This window comes from Salvia splendens, chromosome 8, assembly GCF_004379255.2.
Source record: "Salvia splendens isolate huo1 chromosome 8, SspV2, whole genome shotgun sequence".
NCBI classification, from domain to species: Eukaryota; Viridiplantae; Streptophyta; class Magnoliopsida; order Lamiales; family Lamiaceae; genus Salvia; species Salvia splendens.
The window spans coordinates 1,941,191-1,963,357 of NC_056039.1; the positions used below are offsets into that span (position 1 = coordinate 1,941,191).

The following is a 22,167-nucleotide window of genomic DNA, read 5'->3' on the forward strand; positions in this document are numbered from 1 at the left end:
ATTTCTATTTTCGTCCGTCAAGTTAAATTAGTTTCATTTCTATTTTAAAAAAAAACTTTCTCGCCACCTTTTCTTTTTCACTCCTATTTTACTCATTTTTTATCTTTTCCTCGCCAATTGCGCATTAAAACACATTTGTCAGACGTATGCAAATGCGACTATGTTTTGTGGTTGTAGAGAATAATGATTATTTAAATGAGACATGGTTGTATGCACTCAATTTATGTTTGGTCTCCAAAATTAAACCATAACTGATATAGATCGTTTTCATGTTTAATTAGTTACCCCTACATATTTGTACCTAATACTCCACACACACACACACACACAATCTTAATTTGTCAATCATCTTGTTTGCTTAATGGAATTGGGCAGCATTCTCCAGTTCTTGGAACACAGGTCCATTCTTGTAACTGGAGCCACTGGCTTTCTAGCAAAGAGTGAGCTCTCTCGCTCTCGATTTCTTGTTCGTTTGTTTTTTTGTTGTATCGTCTCGCTTGTTCTTTATTTGTATTGTTGCTATCTTGGTTGGATTATATATTGGATTCTATCTGTTCCTTTCCTGCATTGGCTTGCCTCATCAGGAAGACTTTAAGCGTTGCTTTTTCCAAAAAAAAAAAGAGAAAAGAAATGAAATTAGTTACTCCTCTTTCCCATAAAAACATACCCTATTTTTATGGGACGAATAAAATATTATGATACCTTTGATTGATGCAGTTTTTACTGAGAAGATATTGAGAGTGCAACCAAATGTCAAGAAACTCTATCTTCTCTTGAGGGCTTCAGACACAAGCTCAGCCATGCTACGTTTCAATAACGAGGTAATTCATAATAATTAGTAAATAATAGTGTTTCTTTAAATTTCTATAAATCAACTCATAAGTATAATATCTAATGAATGCATAAACATGCATGTGCAGATTATTGAAAAGGAGTTATTCAAAGTTCTGAAAGAGAAAATGGGGCAAATTTGAGAGGTTAGCCTTTTTTTTTGTTTCTAAAAATGATTCCCCAACTCGAAACCTAGACCTATTGAATGATATAAAAACATCTTACCAATTGAGTTGCGTTTCATTGTCAGGTTAGAGTTGTCGCATGAGACATTACATTTGAGAATTTGGGAGTGAAGGATTTGTCTTTGTTGGAGGAAATGTTGACTGAAATTGATGTTGTGGATAATCTTGCTGCAACCACCGATTTTGATGAAAGGTAAGCAATCATTCAATTAATACCACAATTATCTTCTATTTTAATTTTATCACATAAAATTAAATTGAGATTTGTGCATGCAGATATGATGTCTCACTTGGAATAAACACACTTGGAACCAAGCATGTTTTGAACTTCTCCAAAAAATTGAAGAAATTGAAGATTTTGGTACACGTGGCAACGGGCCCTTTTATTAAAATGGTTAATAAAAATAAAAATAAAAATTATTGAAATTATGTATCTCTAGTCACCTATTTTTATCCTTGTAAATTATAGTACTATTAATTTAATAAATTTAACAACACAGCTAGCACCCTTATATGTATTAAAGAAATAGTTACTACTTATTTAATAATTTTGTGCTGATCATAATAAGTCTCAATTAAATAGTGCAAGTTGTTAATTACAGCCAAAATTAAAGTATGAGAAGTTGACAGAGTCGTTTAATGAAATGGACGGGCAATAATAGCGGATCCAAGTGGGGTTGACTTGACCAGCCTTCCATTGAAGCCTTTTGAGCTTTATATCAGTCTTTATTAATTAAATGTTCAGGCAATGATGGACCCCACGACTTCTGTATCTTGGATTTGCGATTGTGGTCTGAAGCATGATTAATTATATTATATTTTTAATTATTTAGCTTATGGAGAAGGAATTGGTAGAGGAAACACTAAAACAGTTAAAGGTTGATAATCTTGATGAAGACTCCATCAAATCAGCCATCAAAGACTTGGGACTTCTAAGCTTTGTTTAGTTACTTCAATTTATATATGTAATAAGCAGTGGCGAAGCTATATGAGGGCCAGGAGGCCCATGGTCCCCCACCAATTTTATTATTTACTATGTTATACATATATATATATATATAGGGTCCTGTTAGGTTGCTATTATTTAGTTAAATTGAGAAATGAGATGCAATATCAGCCACTAATTCACAAGATTAACTAAATGTCAACAGCTATCACGTTATGTCAACACGGGGGTATAAGTGTCATTTCATTTCAATAGCCAGAATATCAAATGTCAACAGCTCGTATTAAAATGTCAACAACTAAAAAATAACACTTACAATTCACATTTGAATACCGGGAATATCAAATGTCAACAACTCGTATTAAAATGTCAACAACTAAAAAATAACACTTATAATTCACATTTGAATCTCGAGAATATCAAATGTCAACAACTCGTATTAAAATGTCAACAACTAAAAAATAACACTTACAATTCACGTATCAATACCGAGAATATCAAATGTCAACAACTCTTATTAAAATGTCAACAACTAAAAAATAACACTTACAATTCACATTTGAATCTCGAGAATATCAAATGTTACTTATTAGAATATACTTATTAGAATGATGTGAAGTTTACAAAATTTTACTGTATTATTTTTCCATTAATAACATTATAATAATCAAGATCAGATTTTTCCATTCCCATAAACTACATTTTCATCATACTGCAATTACAATCTTACAGAAAATAATCTGCATTCCTCTAAACTGAGAAGAAAAAAGAAGTAGAAAATCAGACATCTCATTGAGTTACCAGCAATCCGCCATTAAAAGTCTGGCCTCAAGGATGTATTAATCGGGCTATTAAAAAAAAGGATTCAATGCAACTACGTTTCGCCAGATCCTTAAAACATGGGAAATGAAATTAAAAACTATTCCACCATAGCAAAAATAAAAATCGAAGATCAATTTGGGGATTGTTCAAACCCTAGTTTTGTGCAGCAGCGGCGCGAAGCCGTAGGAGGACGACGATTCTTTGCAGGACAAGTTGTCGGAGCTGACCTCGGCGACAATGTTGATGAAATCATCGAGGCTGAGGCCGCGGAAGCGCTCCTCGTCGTCGTCGAGGAGGCGGAGGATTTGGTAGAAGAAAGCGGGCTCGCAGAGGAGAACAAGGCCGCCGGCGGTTTGGAAGCCGAATTCCTCCTCCGCCTGGTCGAGGAGGGCGACGATCCAGACGGTGGTATCGTGGCGGAGGGCGGCGGAGGAGACGGCGAGCGGCGAGGCCGCGGCGGAGAAGACGGTGGGAGAGGTGGTGAAGGGCGGTGGATTTAGCGACGCCAAATTGGAAGAACCCTCCTAATTAGAATACAAAATTACCACTATGCCCTTTTATAATTAATTAATCTAAAAATATTTTTTATGTGGCAAAATCTGGACCACTCATTTTTATAAAATGAGTGGCTGAGATTGCATCTCATTTCTCAATTAGCCTAAAAAATCTCAATTGATCATGGACCTATATATATATATCTACAAATACATTATGGATATATAGCACAAGTTGAATCCCACAAGGGGAAATATCACATAATTTTTTTTTCTAGTTTCACAAAGCTCCTCTAATTTAGTTTTATCCTTAGTTTTGTTCCATAAAATTCTAAGAAATCCATAAATTTATCTTATAAATATTTTTAGTAAATTCAATTTTAAAGTTATGTCGCACGTATTATATTATTCATCGTTCTCGTAGTTCCCACTTGGGTCGCATCAATTTTTGGCGATGATAAAACAAAAAATATCTCACAACCATGAAGAGTAAGTTGAGCCCCCAACATTAAAATTCTAGCTTCGCCACTGTATGTAAGGGTAAATTTTCAGAAAACCATGAATTTTGATCAAATTATAGTTCGTCCCCTAACTTTAAAAATCAGTCGATGAATTTTAGTAGTTTTCTCGATTTTCCCATGACGAAGTATTCCGATTTTAATATGTTGATTTCAACTCGATGACGTGATAGAGTTATTTATTAACTCTGTTGGAAAAAATGATAAAACTCAAGGGTGGCTTCGTCATTATAGAAATTTTCAAATGTCACCCAATTTGAACCTAGTGGAAAATTGGAAAAGTATTAAAATATGCAATTTTTACAGCCGATTTTTAAATTTGGGAGACGAATCAGAATTTGTTCAGAATTCATGTATTTTTTTTAGCAATTTGCTCTCTTCATTATTGAAAATTATTGTTACTATTACCACCATAATTTTTTAGTTTTTAGACGATTCTACTCATTATTATGTGATGAATCTTATAATACAAAGCAAGGAAGTTTGGATGGCCAAATACTTATGTATTCACCAAAGCTATGGGAGAGATGTTGTTGGGACAATTGAAAGAAAACGAAAACATACCTATTGTAATAATTCGTCCCACAATTGTGACTAGCACTTACAAAGAGCCTTTCCCGGGTTGGGTCGAAGGTGTCAGGTACAAATACAATTCTCTCTCCTCGTAACGAAAAATGTCTTACCAACTAAGTTGCATTTCATTGTCAGGACTATTGACAGTTTAGCGGTGGGATATGGTAAAGGAAAAACCACTTGTTTTCTTGGAGATCTGGCAAGTGTAGTTGATGTGGTTAGTGAGTACTTCTTAAATCCCAAGTTTTATTCAATTTGAGAGATATATATGTTAAATTGCTAAAAAATTGTGGGAATTTTTTTTAAGATTCCGGCGGACATGGTGGTGAAGTGTCGTCTACCACATCGGATCGTCGGTGTCAAGTCCGCATGGCGGCAGAGCTACGGCCAACGACACTTCACCTCGCACCCTTGGATCGACAGAAATGGTAGCCCTGTCGTCGTCGGAAATGTCACCGTTTTCAACACGATGAAGAGTTTTCGGCAGTTTGCTCTTTTTATACTTCCTTCCTTCCAAAAAAATAGTCCACTTTCGGTAACATTACCCACCATTTTTCGTTTTATTCAACTTCAACTAATAATACGTCAAACAATTTTTTTGGTATTATTCATTTCCGGGAATGTGGCTGCAAATACTGAACACGGCTTGCTGCCAGTATTTCCAAAAAACATACCTAGAGCAATGCAGAAAGATCAAGTTGGTGATGCGATTGATACTTGCTCTTCAAAGCTTTTTAATAAGTTAAACATGCGATGTACTATAAATAAATAAATAAATAAAAGTAATAGAAAAAGCTCCTCTAATTACCCGTTCTTGATTTTGTCTCCGCAGCTATGATGACATGAACATGTAGAAACTACGGAGAGCAATATACGAGAGCGGTGTGGAGAAGGAGATGGAGATGGAGATGGAGATGGAGATAAATTGGGATGATTATTTCATGAACACTCACATTCCCAGGAATAGTGAAACGAGTATTCAAAATTTGTGATAAATATTTATCTGTATATTCGTCATGGGTCTAGTTTCCTTGTTCTTGATAACAAGGAAGCCAAACACGCCCTTACTATTAAATTTATCTGTGTTACTTCTTGAACGTAACAATTTGTAATTTGTGTTAAATGTAAATTAGTGTGTTTCAAACTTTTAATACTTTGGCATTTTCTTTCAAGTTTCTACGTGAAACAGAAGTTACTTTTTCAAAGTGCTATAATTAGGCTTGCTTATTCGGCCGGTTCCGATTCTAACCGGACTGCTTGACCGATTAATCGATTTTGAATTTTCATGAGTCTCAGAACTGGAACCGGTCAGTTCCGGTTTGGAATCGGAACCGGAACCGATTTATAAATTTCAATTAGATTGTATTTTAATAAAGATTAAATGATTCAATATTTATTATCCCATACCTAAAATTTCAATGAATTAAATTAAGCAAAACACATACACAGCCACCTATTAAGGAGGAATTTATTTGGCAATGACAACAACACACGCACAACATACACGCACAACAACATTGAAAAAGAAAAACACACAACACGTATACACACACACAACAACATTTACTTTAAAAAAAGCAACATACACACAACCACGTATAAAAACACACACACACATCAACATACACACGCACACAACACATATGCGCACACACATAGCAACATACACACACACACACACACAAAACATACATACACACACAGCCACATATATACATATACACAGCCACATGCACACACACAGCAAGATACATGCACACACGCGTCACATATATAATATTAAAATAGTATTTGAAATTTGAATGATAATATTTGATGAAGGATATTAATATATTAAAATATAAAAATAAAATTGAAATTGAAATGTTATTCGGTTCTGGGTTAAGAACCGGTTGGACCGGAATCGATTTTCCGATTTTTGGTTCATCATTTAACCAGCCGGTTACATTTCCAATTTCGGTTAACCGAGAACCGGAGAACCAGTTAAGCACCCCTAGCTATAATTTTCAAGTACCAACAAACTATTTCCACTTTCAATAATTTGGATATTTGTCAATCTTAAAATGTGATGACACGTGTCATGCAAAGAAAAAACCCAATTAGTTTTTTGGGTCTATTTTAATTATGTGTGTGTAAAGCATTTGGGCTTTTATTTTTTGTCGGATTGAATTACAAGCCCAAAATTTATATACATGTGCCATTATTTCGGCTCATATCGTATATAAAATTATCGAGATATATTTTTTTGCTTTTGTGTATTTATGATTAAGTCCAACGGCTATTCAAAGAGTTCATGGATCTCCCAATTTCTATAAAAGGTAAAGTTGATTGCTTTAAGGCTCCCATTTTAAACTAGGCTTTAAGGTAAATTCTACTCTAAAGCTTGAAATGAACGATGTGTCTCTAAAACGTACAATTTTCGCAGAATTTATGACAAGTGTCGTAGAAGCAGTCGAGCATCATTAGGAGTTTGGCTGCTTCTGCGAGTAACCGATCATATGTTTTCCCTGTTATGGTTTTAGACATAGCCTAAGTGTAAAAATCATGGATTAAATATGCCCGATCAATGGATTTTGACCAAATAATAAATGTGACGAGACATTTAATTTTGTGAAATTAAATGACATAGCGTCGATCTACATTTTACGTAGATAAATGTAGTATATTCACTTTCTCAAATCCGATTTCCGGTGAGTGAGAAATAGTGGATTAAAGTTGGGCATAATTAGCTTTTAATTAAAGCTTGGAGTTGGAGCTTAGGGAATAATTAACTAGTGTTAATTATCCCACATTGGAGGATTAACACATCTTTAAATGTGTTTAAATTAAGTGACTTTATGTTACTTAATAATTATAGTGGACCAAGATGGGTGAAAGAGCCCAGACGCGCGCACACGCGCGCCGTCGCCGCCCGCCCGAGCCCGTGCACGTGTACGTGGTCGCGGTCGCGGTCCCCGGGCCCGGTCCCGATCCCGATCCCGAAGCTCTGCCCTCTCCTCCATCCCGTTCGCCGGAGCTCTGCTGATTGCGATGCTGCATCAAAAGAGACGTAGCCGTTTTACCTTTGGGGACGACACGCCAAACCGAGAGCACTACCGGGGCGTATCTCGTCTTGCGGGAAGAGGCCTCCTCGACTCGGCTATCATACTGGTTTAGTTGTTTCGATTTCTACTGTAATTTCATTAGTTCAGTTTCTCCTTTTCTTTCTTTTGGGTTGTATTACGCCCTACTGTTATCTCTTGTAATCCCAGAAACCAACAATCGCAAGACGAGATAACTTGTCTTTGAAGGAATTTGGACTCTAAACTGAACTAAAACTTTCGAAACACTTAACACCTTTGCTGGAGATGTCGACTGATTCCAACACCGCCGCTGCCACCACCGCCGCCGTCATTCCCTCCACCTTGGCGACCACTGGACCGGTCAACACTTCATCGATTCCCTCGATGATGCCAACCCCCGGCTTTCCAGCCGCCTCATCCACTGTCCCGTGGGTTTGGGACAACCCTTTCGGGGCGTCCACTGGTTCCACCTTTGGTGGTTCGGTTGGTTCCACTTTTAGTGGTTCCTTCGGATCCTTTAATGGATCGAGTGTTGGTGCCTTCGGGCTCAATACTGGTGTTGGATCTTCCGGGATCAACACGAATGTGGGGGGCACTATGCCCAACACGAACATGGGGGGCTCTATGCCCAACCAAGTTGTTGGCTCCTTCGGGGGCAACGGAATTGGTCCCTTCCATGGATCAACTGCGGCACCTTTGGCACCAAGAATGATGCCACCTGCCGAGAAACCACCCAAGTTTGGAGGATCAGACTTCAAGAGGTGGTACCAAAAGTTGTTGTTCTACTTAACAACATTGGGCGTCGCCAACTTTCTCACTGAAAACGAGCCGCCCGCGCCAAGCGACCAAGAGACTAGGCTCGAAGTCATGGCGGACTATGAAGCTTGGAGAAAAGGGGATTATCTATGTAAAAATTTTATTTTAAGTGCATTAGATGATAGCCTCTACAATGTATACTCCAATGTAACCACATCTAAACAAATGTGGGAAAACCTAGAAAAGAAGTATAGCATAGATAATGCTGCAGGGACGGAACAAGTTGTAGCTTCCAAATTTATGGACTACAAGATGGTCGATTCTCGACCAGTCATAGAGCAAGTCCAAGAGCTCCAAATGATCATCCACTCATTAGTGGCTGAAGGGATGACCTTGCCCGATAAATTCCTAAGGTGCACGGTCATTGACAAGCTCCCTCCAAGTTGGAAGGACTTCAAGAGTTATCTCAAGCACAAGAGAAAGCAGATGACCCTTGAAGACTTGATCGTGAAGTTGCGCATTGAGGCTGATGTGCGCAAGACCGACCAAAAGGCTAAGGGATTCACCCCAAATGAAGCCAAAGCCAATCTGTTGGAGCGGGGCGGTCCCTCCAACAAACGCCCTCGCCCGAACCGTCCAAGTGACAAAGGGAAGGGAAAGCAGCCTTCAAAGAAGTTTGAAGGCGACTGCTACAAATGTGACAAACAAGGCCACTTTGCAAAAGACTGTCGCAGCAAGAAAAAGAAGCCGGCTGCCCACGTCGTTGAGAAGGAGTTCAAGGACTGGGATGAGAACGACCTCATTGCAGTGGTCACTGAAGAGGTTAACCTTGTTGATAACAAGGGTGGCTGGTACATCGACACCGGCGCTACTGCTCATGTCTGCTCAGATAGGAGCAAGTTTGCCTCCTACACGGCTGTTGAAGGGAGGAAAATCAACATGGGGAATCAAGCATCGTCCGAAATCCTCGGCGTTGGCAACGTGATTCTCATGATGACGTCTGGCGTCACAATCACTTTGAAGGATGTGCTGCATGTCCCGGACATCCGCAAGAACCTAGTGTCAGGATCAATACTAGTTAATAAGGGGTTTAAACTTGTATTTGAGTCTGATAGGTTTGCTTTGTATAAGTTTGGAAAATCCCTCGGAAAAGGTTATGTAACCGATGGGCTTTTCAAACTTAGTGTGACGACTCGCAGTGTTGCTAAGCCTTTGGCTAATAAGAATAAAGCATCTACTTCCTCTTACTTGACTGAGTGTTCAAATTTGTGGCATTGTAGATTGGGACATGTAAATTCAAAAGCCATTAAAAGATTAGTAAATTTAGATTTACTAAAGGCTAATGAATTGGATATCCAAGATAAATGTGAAATTTGTCTTGAAGCAAAAATGACTAAGTTGCCGTTTCACTCGGTTGAACGAAGCACAAAACCCCTTGAATTAATTCACACGGACGTATGTGATTTAAAGATGGTGCAAACTAGAGGTGGTAAAAAGTACTTTATCACTTTCATAGATGATTGCACAAGGTATTGCTACATTTATCTTTTAAGAAGTAAAGATGAAGCAATAGAAGCGTTCAAAAACTATAAGAACGAAGTTGAGAATCAACTTGGTTGTAAAATCAAATCGATTCGAAGCGATAGAGGAGGCGAATATGTAGCCCCGTTTGAGGAATTATGCAACGCAAGTGGTATAATCCTTCAAACGACTGCACCATATTCACCACAATCTAATGGTGTTGCAGAACGCAAAATCGAACTCTGAAAGAGATGATGAATGCACTGCTTCTAACTTCAGGATTACCACATAACATGTGGGGGGAAGCTGTTTTGACAGCCAACTATATCTTGAATAAGATTCCTCTCAAAGGAAAAGATGTTACTCCTTATGAGTTGTGGAAGGGAAGGAAACCATCCTACAAATACCTCAAAGTGTGGGGGTGTTTGGCGAAGGTGATGGTTCCTCCGCCCAAAGAAGTTACAATCGGACCTAAGACGGTTGATTGCATCTTCATTGGATATGCACTTAATAGTAGTGCATATCGATTTGTTGTTCACAAGTCCGAAATATCGACTATAACAGTAGGGACAACAATTGAGTCAAGGAATGTTGTATTTCTCGAAAATACATTTCCTTGCAAAGACAAAGAAAAGGTCGTAACCAATTCTGAGACAATAATTGAAGAAGAAGCCACTAGTTCTAAACCAGTGGAAGAAGAAGCCACTAGTTCTAAATCAGCGGATGAGGAACCTAAATCGCGCAAGCGTGCAAGGCCCGATCCGAATGATACAGTACTAAGACGTGGTAATAGGGTAAGAACACCAAAAACATTTGGTCCTGACTACATTGCTTTTATGTTAGATGAAGAACCGACATCTATAAAAGTAGCATTCGATGGCCCAGACGGGTTACATTGGAGAGAAACTGTTCAAAGCGAAATTGATTCAATTTTGCTAAACCACACTTGGGTGTTGGTTGATTTGCCCGAAGGTGCTAAACCTTTAGGATGCAAATGGGTCCTTAAAAGAAAGTTTAAGGCCGATAGAACAGTTGATAAGTATAAAGCATGTTTAGTAGTAAAGGGTTTTAAACAAAAGGAAGGACATGACTTCTTCGATACATATTCACCTGTAACAAGGATTACATCTATTCGAGTGCTTCTCGCAATTGCTGCATTGCACAATCTTGAGATTCATCAAATGGATGTAAAGACCGCGTTTCTAAATGGTGAATTAGAAGATTAAATATATATGGAGCAACCCGAAGGGTTTGTAGTACCTGGACAAGAGAAAAATGTATGCAAGCTCGTAAAGTCTCTATATGGATTAAAACAAGCGCCATTGCAATGGCACTTGAAGTTTGATAATGTGATGTTATCAAATGGGTTTAAAATCAACGAGTGCGACAAATGTGTCTACATCAAGAGCACTAATAACGGCCATGTTATAGTGTGTCTATACGTTGATGATATGTTAATCTTGGGTAGTAACACTCAAGTAATTAACGATACAAAGGTCATGTTAAAGAGAAACTTTGACATGAAAGACATGGGTCTAGCCGATGTAATTCTTGGGATGAAGATTCTAAGAACGTCTGATGGAATCATCTTAACACAATCACATTATGTTGAGAAGATATTGAATAAATTCAAAGCCTATGATGGCGCGCCGGTTAAGACTCCAATTGAACTCGACGTTCACTTGAGCAAAAATAAAGGCGAGCCCGTTGCACAAGAAGAGTATGCACGGGTGATCGGATGCATTATGTACTTGACTAATTGCACTCGACCTGACATTGCTTGTGTCGTGAACAAGTTGAGTCGTTACACGAGCATTCCAAGCAAAGAGCATTGGAGAGCTCTTGTGAGGGTTTTGAGATATTTAAAACATACTCAAAATCTTGGGCTACACTTCTCGAGATACCCCCCGGTACTTGAAGGGTACTGTGATGCGAATTGGATATCCGATAATAGAGATTCACTTTCAACAAGTGGATACGTCTTTACTATTGGGGGTGGTGCTGTATCGTGGAAATCCACAAAACAGACTTGTATAGCCCGATCAACAATGGAATCGGAGTTCATTGCCTTAGATAAGGCGGGTGAGGAAGCCGAGTAGCTTAAGAACTTCCTTGAAGATATTCCATGTTGGTCTAAGCCAGTGCCACCAGTGCTAATCCACTGCGATAGCCAAGCGGCGATTGGAAGGGCAAACAATGGCTTCTATAATGGTAAGTCTCGACATATACGTCGACGACATAACACCGTGAGACATTTGATCACAACAGGGGTGATTACAATTGACTATGTGAAGTCAATAGATAATCTAGCGGATCCACTAACCAAAGGGTTAAACCGTGATCAAATGAATAAGTTGCTAGAGGGAATGGGTTTGAAATCCACAAACTAAAGAATTATCATAGTGGTAACCCAACCATGATGACTGGAGATCCCAAGAACTTGATTCAAAGGGACAACTAAGCTATGAGAGTTCATGAGAAACACTCAACTATATCTATTCCCTAGAGAGCAATAGAGTGTTGGAGAACTTGCCTAGTGGTAAAGGCTAAGTCTATGACTTTTAATGATTCTTAAGGATCCCAAAGAGATGGAGTTCTCAAATAGACCAAGTATGGCAAGGTACTTGACTAAGAATCACCTATGTAAGTGTGAAGTGTGGTCGCTTCATATAACACACTTATGAATCCAAAGTGGTGTCCAAGACCGCAATGGACACAAAAAGTGAGAACGGATGAGGTTGAGGTGTTTAACCGTTAACACCATTGTCTCGGTGCATGCCGTGGGGGATTAGTTCAAAGCATCGCGCTACTAAACCGCCTGTGTATCCGATGGTGTCGACTATGGAGGGTTCAAAGCCAACAACTACCTATCCTTATGCTTATATACCTCTCGAGGGTTGAGCTTGTGTCTGCATGCATATGCATTCGGCTATTTCCACTCATGTGGGGGATTGTAAAAATCATGGATTAAATATGCCCGGTCAATAGATTTTGACCAAATAATAAATGTGACGAGACATTTAATTTTATGAAATTAAATGACATAGCGTCGATCTACATTTTACGTAGATAAATGTAGTATATTCACTTTCTCAAATCCGATTTCCGGTGAGTGAGAAATAGTGGATTAAAGTTGGGCATAATTAGCTTTTAATTAAAGCTTGGAGTTGGAGCTTAGGGAATAATTAACTAATGTTAATTATCCCACATTGGAGGATTAACACATCTTTTAATGTGTTTAAATTAAGTGACTTTATGTTACTTAATAATTATAGTGGACCAAGAAGGGTGAAAGAGCCCACACGCGCGCACACGCGCGCGCCGCCGCCGCCCGCTCGCCCGAGCCTGAGCCCGAGCCCGAGCCCGTGCACGTGCACGTGCTCGTGGTCGCGGTCGCGGGCCGCTGGCTTCGGGCCCGGGTCCGGGCTCGGTCCCGATCCCGATCTCGATCTCGATCTTGATCTTGGACTTGGATCTTGGCAATTGGTCTTTGGGCTTGGTGCTTGGTGCTTGGGCTTGTCCCTAGCCCCAACTTAATCTTTTTATACCCCCGCAGAGTCAGCAATCCAAGTGGCTTGACACGTCGTCAAGCGTGGCACAGTCAGAGCTGCCACGTGAGAAAAGCACACGCTCCGCACGCGAAAGGCACACTCTTGCCACACGCTCGTAACCGTCGGCGGTTACGAATCTGCCATGATGAGCCTTCATGGCTGTTGACCCACAGCAGTGGACTGAGCCTATAAATAGGCTAGCCACTCCATGCATTTGCACTACATCATTCACAAGCATCTGCATCATAAGCTCTCTCCCTCTCTGCATTGTCTTTCTGTCGAAGCTCTGCCCTCTCCTCCATCCCGTTCGCCGGAGCTCTGCTGATTGCGGTGCTGCATCAAAAGAGACGTAGCCGTTTTACCTTTGGGGACGACACGCCAAACCGAGAGCACTACCGGGGCGTATCTCGTCTTGCGGGAAGAGGCCTCCTCGACTCGGCTATCATACTGGTTTAGTTGTTCGATTTCTACTGTAATTTCATTAGTTCAGTTTCTCATTTTCTTTCTTTTGGGTTGTATTACGCCCTACTGTTATCTCTTGTAATCACAGAAACCAACACTAAGATAGTAATTGCATTGTTTGAAGATTGGTTTTTTTAATGTTGATGTGTCCAACTATCACCATAGAGAGTGGGAGAGTTTAAATTGTCTTATACTCCCTCCGTCCCATACTACTTGCACTTATTTCCTTTCTGGGCGTCCCAAGTTATTTGCACTCTTTCCATTTTTAGTAACAATTTATACCTACAGCCGTAATTGTTGACTTTGTCTATCACTCATTCCTTAATCTCCGTGCTCAAAAGGAAAGGTGCGTGTAGTGCGGGACGGAGGGAGTACTATAATTAGTAAGTAATATCATACTGAATATACTTGTCTTAATTGTAATGGTCCAAGATCACATGCATTATTTATTCATAGATGAAATATGTAGTTGAAGTGTCCAACTCATAATTTCCAAATTGACTAATTGAGGTTCATTTTCTATTGAATGCATGTCAAATTGTCAATGGGACTCTTTAACAAAAAGTTATTGACAAAATGGCAATGGAAAAGTATAGGTAGACTAACACTAGGCTTTAGAAATAAGATTTGATAATATATCTTATCTGTCCTACTTAATAACGTAATTTCACATGGCCTGGGAGAAGAAAACAAAATGAGTGAGCGGCCAACCTTTCTAGGCAATTTCACCATAATACATTAAAGTTTTGTAGCAGAAAAACTCCATTCAATTCGGATTTTGAATTTGTTGGCTTGTCGCTAATCCCACTGTCACAATCCAAAAATAGTAAAAAGTGAAATGAGACATTTTTTAGCGGATAGGCGAAAAAGAAAATGTGACATTTAATGGCTGACAGAGCCTCATATGTTTGTCTGTTGCCGTATTATATTATATACTCTCTATATGTAAAATAGTCTCATTTTTACATTTTGGTCCATTCGTCAAAATTTGTTTTATTTTTATTTATTTATCCCTCTCTCTAAATTTACTCCTCTCTCATCTCCTACTTTACCGAGTAGGCATTAAAACACATGTAGTCCACAAATGAGATGTTTTTAGTGAACGGAAGGAGCAATGACTATTAAAATCACACACAATTTTGTGAATCACACTATTTATGTTTGGTCCCCTAACTTGAACCTTAATATGTTACGATCGTTTTCATGTTTAATTACCTACCCTTATTTGTACCTATATAATTTCTGATCCTTTCCTAGTATATACTCCATTGCCAATTTGCCATAATCTTACACAACACACACACACACACACAATCTTAATTTATCAATCATCTTGTTTGCTTAATGGAATTGGGCAGCATTCTCCAGTTCTTGGAACACAGGTCCATTCTTGTCACTGGAGCCACTGGCTTTCTAGCAAAGAGTGAGCTCTCTTGCTCTCGATTTCTTGTTCGTTTGTTCTTTGTCGTGTCGTTTCGCTTGTTCTTTGTTTGTATTGTTGCTATCTTGGTTGGATTATTGCATTCTATCTGTTCCTTTCTTGCATGGCTCGCCTCTTCAGGAAGACTTTTAGCGTTGCATTAAATTTTTTTTTAAATTAGTTACTCCTCTTTCCCATAAAAACATACACTATTTTTATTTTTGTTTGTCTCATAAAATCAGTCCACATTATTAATTTATGGAAAGATTTTCTCTCCACTAAATATACATTAAGCACTTCTTCTTTCTATTTTTATGGGACAAAGTAAATATTATGATAGCTTTGATATATTGATGCAGTTTTCACTGAGAAGATATTGAGAGTGCAACCAAATGTCAAGAAACTCTATCTTCTGTTGAGGGCTTCAGACACAAACTCAGCCATGCTACGTTTCAATAACGAGGTAATAATTCATAATTAGTAAATAATAGTGTTTCTTTAAATTTCTATAAATCAGTTCATAATTATAATAATATGAATTCATAAACATGCATGTGCAGATTATGGGAAAAGAGTTATTCAATGTTTTGAAAGAGAAAAATGGGGCAAATTTGAGTACTCTAATCGAAGAAAAGGTTAGCTTTTTTTTTCTTTCTAAAAATGATTCCCTAGCTCCCCGTTTTCCGTGTGGCTTGAACCCTAGCTAGACCTATTAAATGGAGGAAAAACGTCTTAGCAACTAAGATGCGTTTTCATCATCAGGTTAGAGTTGTAGCGGGAGATATTACATTTGAGAATTTGGGAGTGAAGGATTTGTCTTTGTTGGAGGAAATGTTGACTGAAATTGATGTTGTGGTTAATCTAGCTGCAAACACCAATTTTGATGAAAGGTAACTAATCATTCAATTAATACTAATGGTATCTTGATTTATTTAAATAATTTAAAATTTCTGGCTGCAGATATGATGTGTCACTTGGACTCAACACTCATGGAGCCATACATGTCTTGAACTTCTCCAAAAAAATGAAAAAATTGAAGATTATGGTACATGTATCAACCGGTTAGTACTATTACTACTATAAATTATTAATGTATTTTGTTCTATAACACTGCCATTTACTGTCTTTTGGAATTGAGATTCACTTTCGTTTTTCGTTTGTTTAATTATGCAGCTTATGTGTCCGGTGAACGAGAGGGACTGATAATGGAAAACCCTTGTGTAATGGGAGAGACACTCAATGGAACACATGGACTTGACATTGATGTAGAGACGAAATTGATAGAGGAAACACTAAAACAGCTTGATAATTTTGATGAAGACTCCATCAAATCAGCTATGATAGACTTAGGGCTTCAAAGGTTCATTGTCAATTAGTTACTTATATCCTTAATCTCTCCATCATTTAAACTAATTTTATCATATTATAGATCAAGGAAGTTTGGATGGCCAAACACTTATGTATTCACCAAAGCTATGGGAGAGATGTTGTTGGGACAGTTGAAAGGAAACACACCTCTTGTAATAATTCGTCCCACAATTGTCACTAGTACATTCAAAGAGCCTTTCCCGGGTTGGATCGAAGGTGTCAGGTAGTGATGGCTCGAACCACAAGTTATTAAAGACAGTGGAAACGATAATAAAAATGTCTTACCAACTAAGTTGCATTTCATCGCCAGGACTATTGACAGCTTAGCTGTGGGATATGGAAAAGGAAAAATCACTTGTTTTCTTGGAGACCCCACAATTGTTGTTGATGTGGTTAGTAACAATATATGTTTCTGAAATCCAAGTTTTGTTTAATTTGAGAGGTGAATTGCAAATTGGGATTTTTTTAAAGGTTCCAGCGGACATGGTGGTGAACGCGATCATCGTGGCTATGGTGGCTCATGCCGGTCAAGCCAACGAGAACATCTACCACATTGGATCATCGGTGTCGAACCCAGTGTTATACGCCTGGCTGCAGAGCTATGGTCAACGCCACTTCACCTTGCATCCATGGATTGACAGAAATGGTAGCCCTGTCTTTGTTGGAAAGGTCACTATTTTCAACACCATGAAGAGTTTCCAAAGATACATGACCCTTCGTTATTTACTTCCTTTGAAGGTTCGATAGAATCTTACATGTAAAAATTAATCTCTTTTTATTTTTGGTAACAACTAACATGCATGACCCACAATTTCTTTTTCTCCTACCTTTTTTCTCTCTTTTTTATTCAACTTCAGCTAACAATACGTCAACCATTTTTTCAGGGGCTGCAAATTCTGAACACGGTTTGTTGCCATTATTTCCAGAAGACGTACCTAGAGCAATGCAGAAAGATCAAGTTCGTGTTGCGATTGATCGACCTTTATGCGCCCTACTTGTTCTTCAAAGCATTGTAAGTGAATTACGAGATGTAATATACGAGCACCTTACTTGTTCTTCAGAGCATTGTAAGTGAAACACAAGATGTAAGAAAAAAAAACAGGAAAGCTCTTCTAACGATTTTGTCTCTACAGCTACGATGACATGAACACGGAGAAACTCCGAAGAGCAACAGACAAGAGTGGTGTAGAGACGGAGATGTTCTATTTCGACCCAAAAATCATAAATTGGGATGATTATTTCATGAACACTCACATTCCAGGAATAGTGCAACGAGTATTCAGAAACTGAACGATAATAATTGAAATTGTGATAAACAAATTATCTATTTATTCATCCATTACTTGTATTGAATCCATCATGCATTTTACTTCAGAGTGTAGCAATTTACATAGTGTGTTATTGAAAACCCAATTAGTCTTTTTTGGGTCTATTTTTATTATGTACGTGTGTAAGTATTTGGGCTTTTATATTTGTTCCTAATTGAAATACAGTTTGTATGAAAGAAGTGTCAGTTTGTTGGAACATGAACATTACTAGTAGTAGTTTGTAACAAATATCACTGTTTTCAACATCATAAAGAGATTCGGAAGACACATGACACTTTGATATTCACTTCCTTTCAAGGTAAAAAAAAATAAATTTCCAAAGGCACATAGCTAATACACAGAAACACAAATGGGAATCCAAAAAAAAAACAAAACCACTGGGAGTCGATCTGTTTGTAAGCCAGAGGGTATAAAATTAAATTTTCAAGAAACCATCACAGTTGTTACCGTGTTCTAGGTTCCAGCAGACGATTGTGTAGAATTACTATCACCTTTCATTCGATCCTGATCTTGTCGTGAAGACTCATCACTAATTTCCCCTGCTAAAAGGGTATAAAGTTAGATTTTCAAGAAACCAACACTGTTGTTACCGTGTTCTTGGTTGGTTCCTGCAGATGCCTGTGTAGAATTACTATCAGCTTTCATTCGATCCTGATCTTGTTGCGCACAGCCAAGTTCGTGAAGACTCGTCACTAATTTCCCCAGCTAAGGGTACATGCCATGATCCCTTCCCAGACTCCTATAATATAAAAAATTGTCAAAACATTGATAACAAATGTGCAAAAACATCAATCCTCACTTAACATTGTACATAGGAATAAGTTTTGACGACATTCAGTAAGCATCCATTGTGCATTTGGCGGTACTACCTCAAGAAATATAACGTTCGTTGTATTATATACAAAGTGATATGAAAGATGCAAAAGGTTTATAGTTGTATGAGCTGCAAGTTATTTACCTGGATGATGACAGAATATGAAGGCGGCATGATAAGCTTTAAAGTGCCTTTTATGAATGTATATCTCACCTGCATCACAGAAAGAGGGATATCAGTCGCTGACTACCACAAAGGGTAGAACTTAGTAAGATACGTGATATAACAGAAACAACAACCAAATTCCACTAGCCAGAGGTATCAAGTTTTAAACAATGGCTCATACAGACGTTGGATTCATATACTCGGTCATATTATTACATACATTAAGAAAAAACAAGAACAAGAGAATACAATTTCCACCTGATGTCTTTCCTTCCATCTGGAGAAAAAATTGCTCCCGAGGAGCTCAAAGATATGATCTCTCATTTCATCGTTTGTTACTAGCAAGCACTTTAGTTTCACAGCAGCATAAAGCCAATACCTATTTCATAGAAAATGCATCGTCACAAACACAACAAGAGACTACTTAGGTATAGCACTTGAATAGAGATTTTTGGCTATAAACAATGAATGTTTGGCATTAGCAGCTATACTTTCTTGCAAAGATAAGACGAGATGAAAGCCGCATAAAAGATAATGTGTACCCTTCATGGGGTTGTATTTACCAATCATCATTTGATCCGAATGGTGTTTCATATAGCACTCCTTGATCCATCCACTCGTCAATGAGCTCTCTTTTAGAAGCATCCTCGAGTAGTGAGAGCACACGTTTTCTATGCAACACAACAAGTGGCTGTTTTTCTGTCTTTCTATGAACTTCTTTCACAACGGCATCAAGCTGCTCTATACAAAAATGAGAAGAGTAGTTAGTGGTGTCTACCTCTTCAAAAAAATTGTTCAAAGAAGACGCCACATAAGGAAAACACAAATTTTAGAACCTGCGTAATACTAAAGCCACCCTGTGCAAAGTTTTGCTGGTATAGCCCAATATTTGCTCCGTCTACCAGAGTTTCATATTCAGAATGTTGCTCCAGCCACTCCTTAAAAACCAATTGGTGAAAATTCAGGATCCAAAGATATTCGAAGTATACATGTTTTCTCAAACAACTTGTAAATAGAAGAACGTAGATCTATGCCATACACGATACATATACTGTTTTTGGGGGTTGACACAAATTACATGTTAGACATGAATCACAAGATGATTTTTTTATTGAAGCACATCACTTATCAGTCAAGCACTTTATACTTCAAGAATGTATATCTTCATATACACAAGCAAGAACACATCCACCTTGTAAAGTAATAGAAGTATTTGATAGGGCCACCTTCTCTAAGTTCATTACACAAAACACCAAAAATCGATGATAATAATCTAACCTTGAACTCCTTAAAATTTGGCTGATGTTCTCTTTCCATGGCTAAAGAAGCAATTGATTGAGCAAACTTGTCAGTCTCTGCTCTATTGGTATCAACGCAAACCAACTGTTCACGGCAGGCAGGGCACGTTCCATCTGAGGCCACATTCGTTTTCTGCAGGACCCACTCGCCCTTCCCAAGCCACCCAAGTCCATGCCACCCACCTCCATTCTTCGCAACCGATTCCTTTATCTGTTCTTTATCCAAACTAACTAGACCCACATCAGCTGCCTTTTCCTTTCTGAACCAACTCTCTATGATTGCCATTGTTGACTCTTCGACCCCTCTTACTGTCCTCCTCAGTTTGTGCAAATACTCGTAAACCTTGTCCTCTCTTCCCGTCTCGACACTCACCTTCAGAAACACAAATCAGATTCATCCATGTCAAGAAACTCCATGACTTCCTCACGATAATAACATATGTAAACCAGCATTGAAAAATTAAGCTCCTTCAATTGATAAAGGTGAATGAATACTATTATTCCTTGTACCAAAAAAGCAATATAAAACATAACATAATACATTATCAGTTTCTAGAATAATCAATTCGATTAATTAAGCGATTGAAACACACAAATTCATTCGAAGTCAATTGAGAAAAAAAATTCAAAAATTAATAATTTCTCAAATTAGGAATTGAAGCATATAATTAGTGAGCAGAAAGAGTTGCAACACCTTCAGCAATGCCGCGAGCTCAGGTTCCTCCAACTGAAGCCCCGCCGATACCACATGCTCCTCCACTTCATAAGCCCTATCCGCCGCTCCGGCGCCGCAAAAGCAATTCAACGCCGGCGTGAAAGTCCTAAGCTTCGGCGCTGCACATTGTTTCATCACGCTTTTCGCGAGGTCGAACGCGTAGTCTCCGTCTCCGTTCGCCGCCGCCAACCGAGACACGGCCGTGAGCGTCGCCTCGTTTGGCTTGAGGTTTTCATTGCTGTGGTTGCGGAACAGCTTGAATCCGAAGTCAATTGCGGATTGTCGGGTATTTGAATTGGAAAGGGCTTCGGAGCAGATGTATAGCAAGGAATTGAGATTGTTGAGAGTGAGGGTTGGATTTGAGGAGGATTCGTAGAGAGTGATGGCGGCGGAGAGGTCCTTCGATTTGGAACACTGATCCAGTGTACACCGGAACTGCGACTCCGGCGTCAGTTTCTGCTTCTTCCGCCGTGTGTTCTGGTTGCTCATGGCGGCGCTGCGGCGGCGTAATTTGGTGGTTGCTTGTGGAAAACCCTAGACTACGCTCTGAGATTGGTTATTATGGTGTATTTTGGAGAAAAAATTTAAAAAATGAACTTGAAAATCATTTTTTAAAATACTATCCTTATAATCCGAATGTAAGTTTCCATATTTATGACTATTAAAATCATAATTTTAAGGGTAATGCTTAAACAGCCATAAAACTAAAAGAATAATAAAATATTATATAATTAATGCTAAATCAATGAAGTTGGTGCATCTAAAAAGTATCAGTATTTTTAAGTATATCCTTAATACACACTACACCATACTAGTATTGTTTTTTTTAATTTTCAAATAAAAATGAATTTGAATCTAACCAACAATTTGATAATTCGGACTTCAACTCAATTCTCTTTGACTTAGAGCATCTCCAATAGCGGCGAGCGCACCGGCTAGCCGATTCTTGGCGCTCGCCGGTTCGCTCGCCGAACCATTGCAGCCGGCGAGCGCAAAATCGGCGAGAAAAATGGCGAGCGCACGCCGATTCCCGAGTGCTCGGCGATGCGCTCGCCGATCTGCTGGCCGCCATTGCAGGCGCCAGATCGGCGAGCGGAATTTTTTTTCAAAACACTATATGTACGCGATCTGCACGTCATTTTCATTTGTACCACTTGTTTTAACGAGTTTTCTCTCTATCTTAATTTCTGTACAAGATCAACAACGCGAAATGGAGCACAATAACGAGCCTACTCCAGGGACGAGCGGGTCTCAAACTCCGACGGTACCCACGGGAGGTGGATGAGGTCCGATGCCCGGGTACTACTACCCTTGGCAGCAGATGATGCCCGGGGTGGC

The 22,167-nt window shown here is 38.8% G+C and overlaps 2 protein-coding genes and 1 pseudogene across 2 annotated transcripts; 2 read left to right on the forward strand and 1 right to left on the reverse strand.

The window, feature by feature from the left end:
• Positions 1-240: 240 nt before the first annotated feature.
• Positions 241-5,541, forward strand: LOC121743077 (annotated as a pseudogene).
• Positions 5,542-14,958: 9,417 nt separating this feature from the next.
• LOC121745042 (fatty acyl-CoA reductase 3-like) lies at positions 14,959-18,013 on the forward strand. The gene is made up of 11 exons (XM_042138799.1): positions 14,959-15,144; positions 15,501-15,604; positions 15,702-15,776; positions 15,904-16,031; positions 16,102-16,202; positions 16,315-16,501; positions 16,571-16,732; positions 16,820-16,901; positions 16,981-17,247; positions 17,394-17,521; positions 17,643-18,013. Exons 1-11 carry the CDS (start codon positions 15,066-15,068, stop codon positions 17,797-17,799), a joined length of 1,470 nt encoding a protein of 489 aa, XP_041994733.1. The 5' UTR covers positions 14,959-15,065; the 3' UTR covers positions 17,800-18,013.
• A 41-nt stretch (positions 18,014-18,054) lies between these two features.
• On the reverse strand, positions 18,055-21,423 carry LOC121745041 (proteinaceous RNase P 2). The gene is made up of 7 exons (XM_042138798.1): positions 20,809-21,423; positions 20,095-20,487; positions 19,653-19,754; positions 19,380-19,552; positions 19,075-19,195; positions 18,796-18,864; positions 18,055-18,576 (listed from the first exon to the last, which is right to left on the reverse strand). Exons 1-7 carry the CDS (start codon positions 21,316-21,318, stop codon positions 18,472-18,474), a joined length of 1,473 nt encoding a protein of 490 aa, XP_041994732.1. The 5' UTR covers positions 21,319-21,423; the 3' UTR covers positions 18,055-18,471.
• Between the last annotated feature and the right edge of the window lie 744 nt (positions 21,424-22,167).

What these genes read in the sequence shown, in the direction of transcription:
- LOC121745042 (XM_042138799.1), top strand. Translation starts at nt 15,066, where the DNA reads ATGGAATTGGGCAGCATTCTCCAGTTCTTGGAACACAGGTCCATTCTT. An exon ending in TGCTACGTTTCAATAACGAG is followed by an intron (nt 15,605 to 15,701) that starts GTAATAATTCAT and finishes ATGCATGTGCAG; the next exon opens with ATTATGGGAAAAGAGTTATT. An exon ending in ATAGACTTAGGGCTTCAAAG is followed by an intron (nt 16,502 to 16,570) that starts GTTCATTGTCAA and finishes ATCATATTATAG; the next exon opens with ATCAAGGAAGTTTGGATGGC.
- LOC121745041 (XM_042138798.1), bottom strand. Translation starts at nt 21,318, where the DNA reads ATGAGCAACCAGAACACACGGCGGAAGAAGCAGAAACTGACGCCGGAG. An exon ending in CAAATTTTAAGGAGTTCAAG is followed by an intron (nt 19,755 to 20,094) that starts GTTAGATTATTA and finishes TTGGTTTTTAAG; the next exon opens with GAGTGGCTGGAGCAACATTC. An exon ending in TTCGGATCAAATGATGATTG is followed by an intron (nt 19,196 to 19,379) that starts GTAAATACAACC and finishes TCTATGAAATAG; the next exon opens with GTATTGGCTTTATGCTGCTG.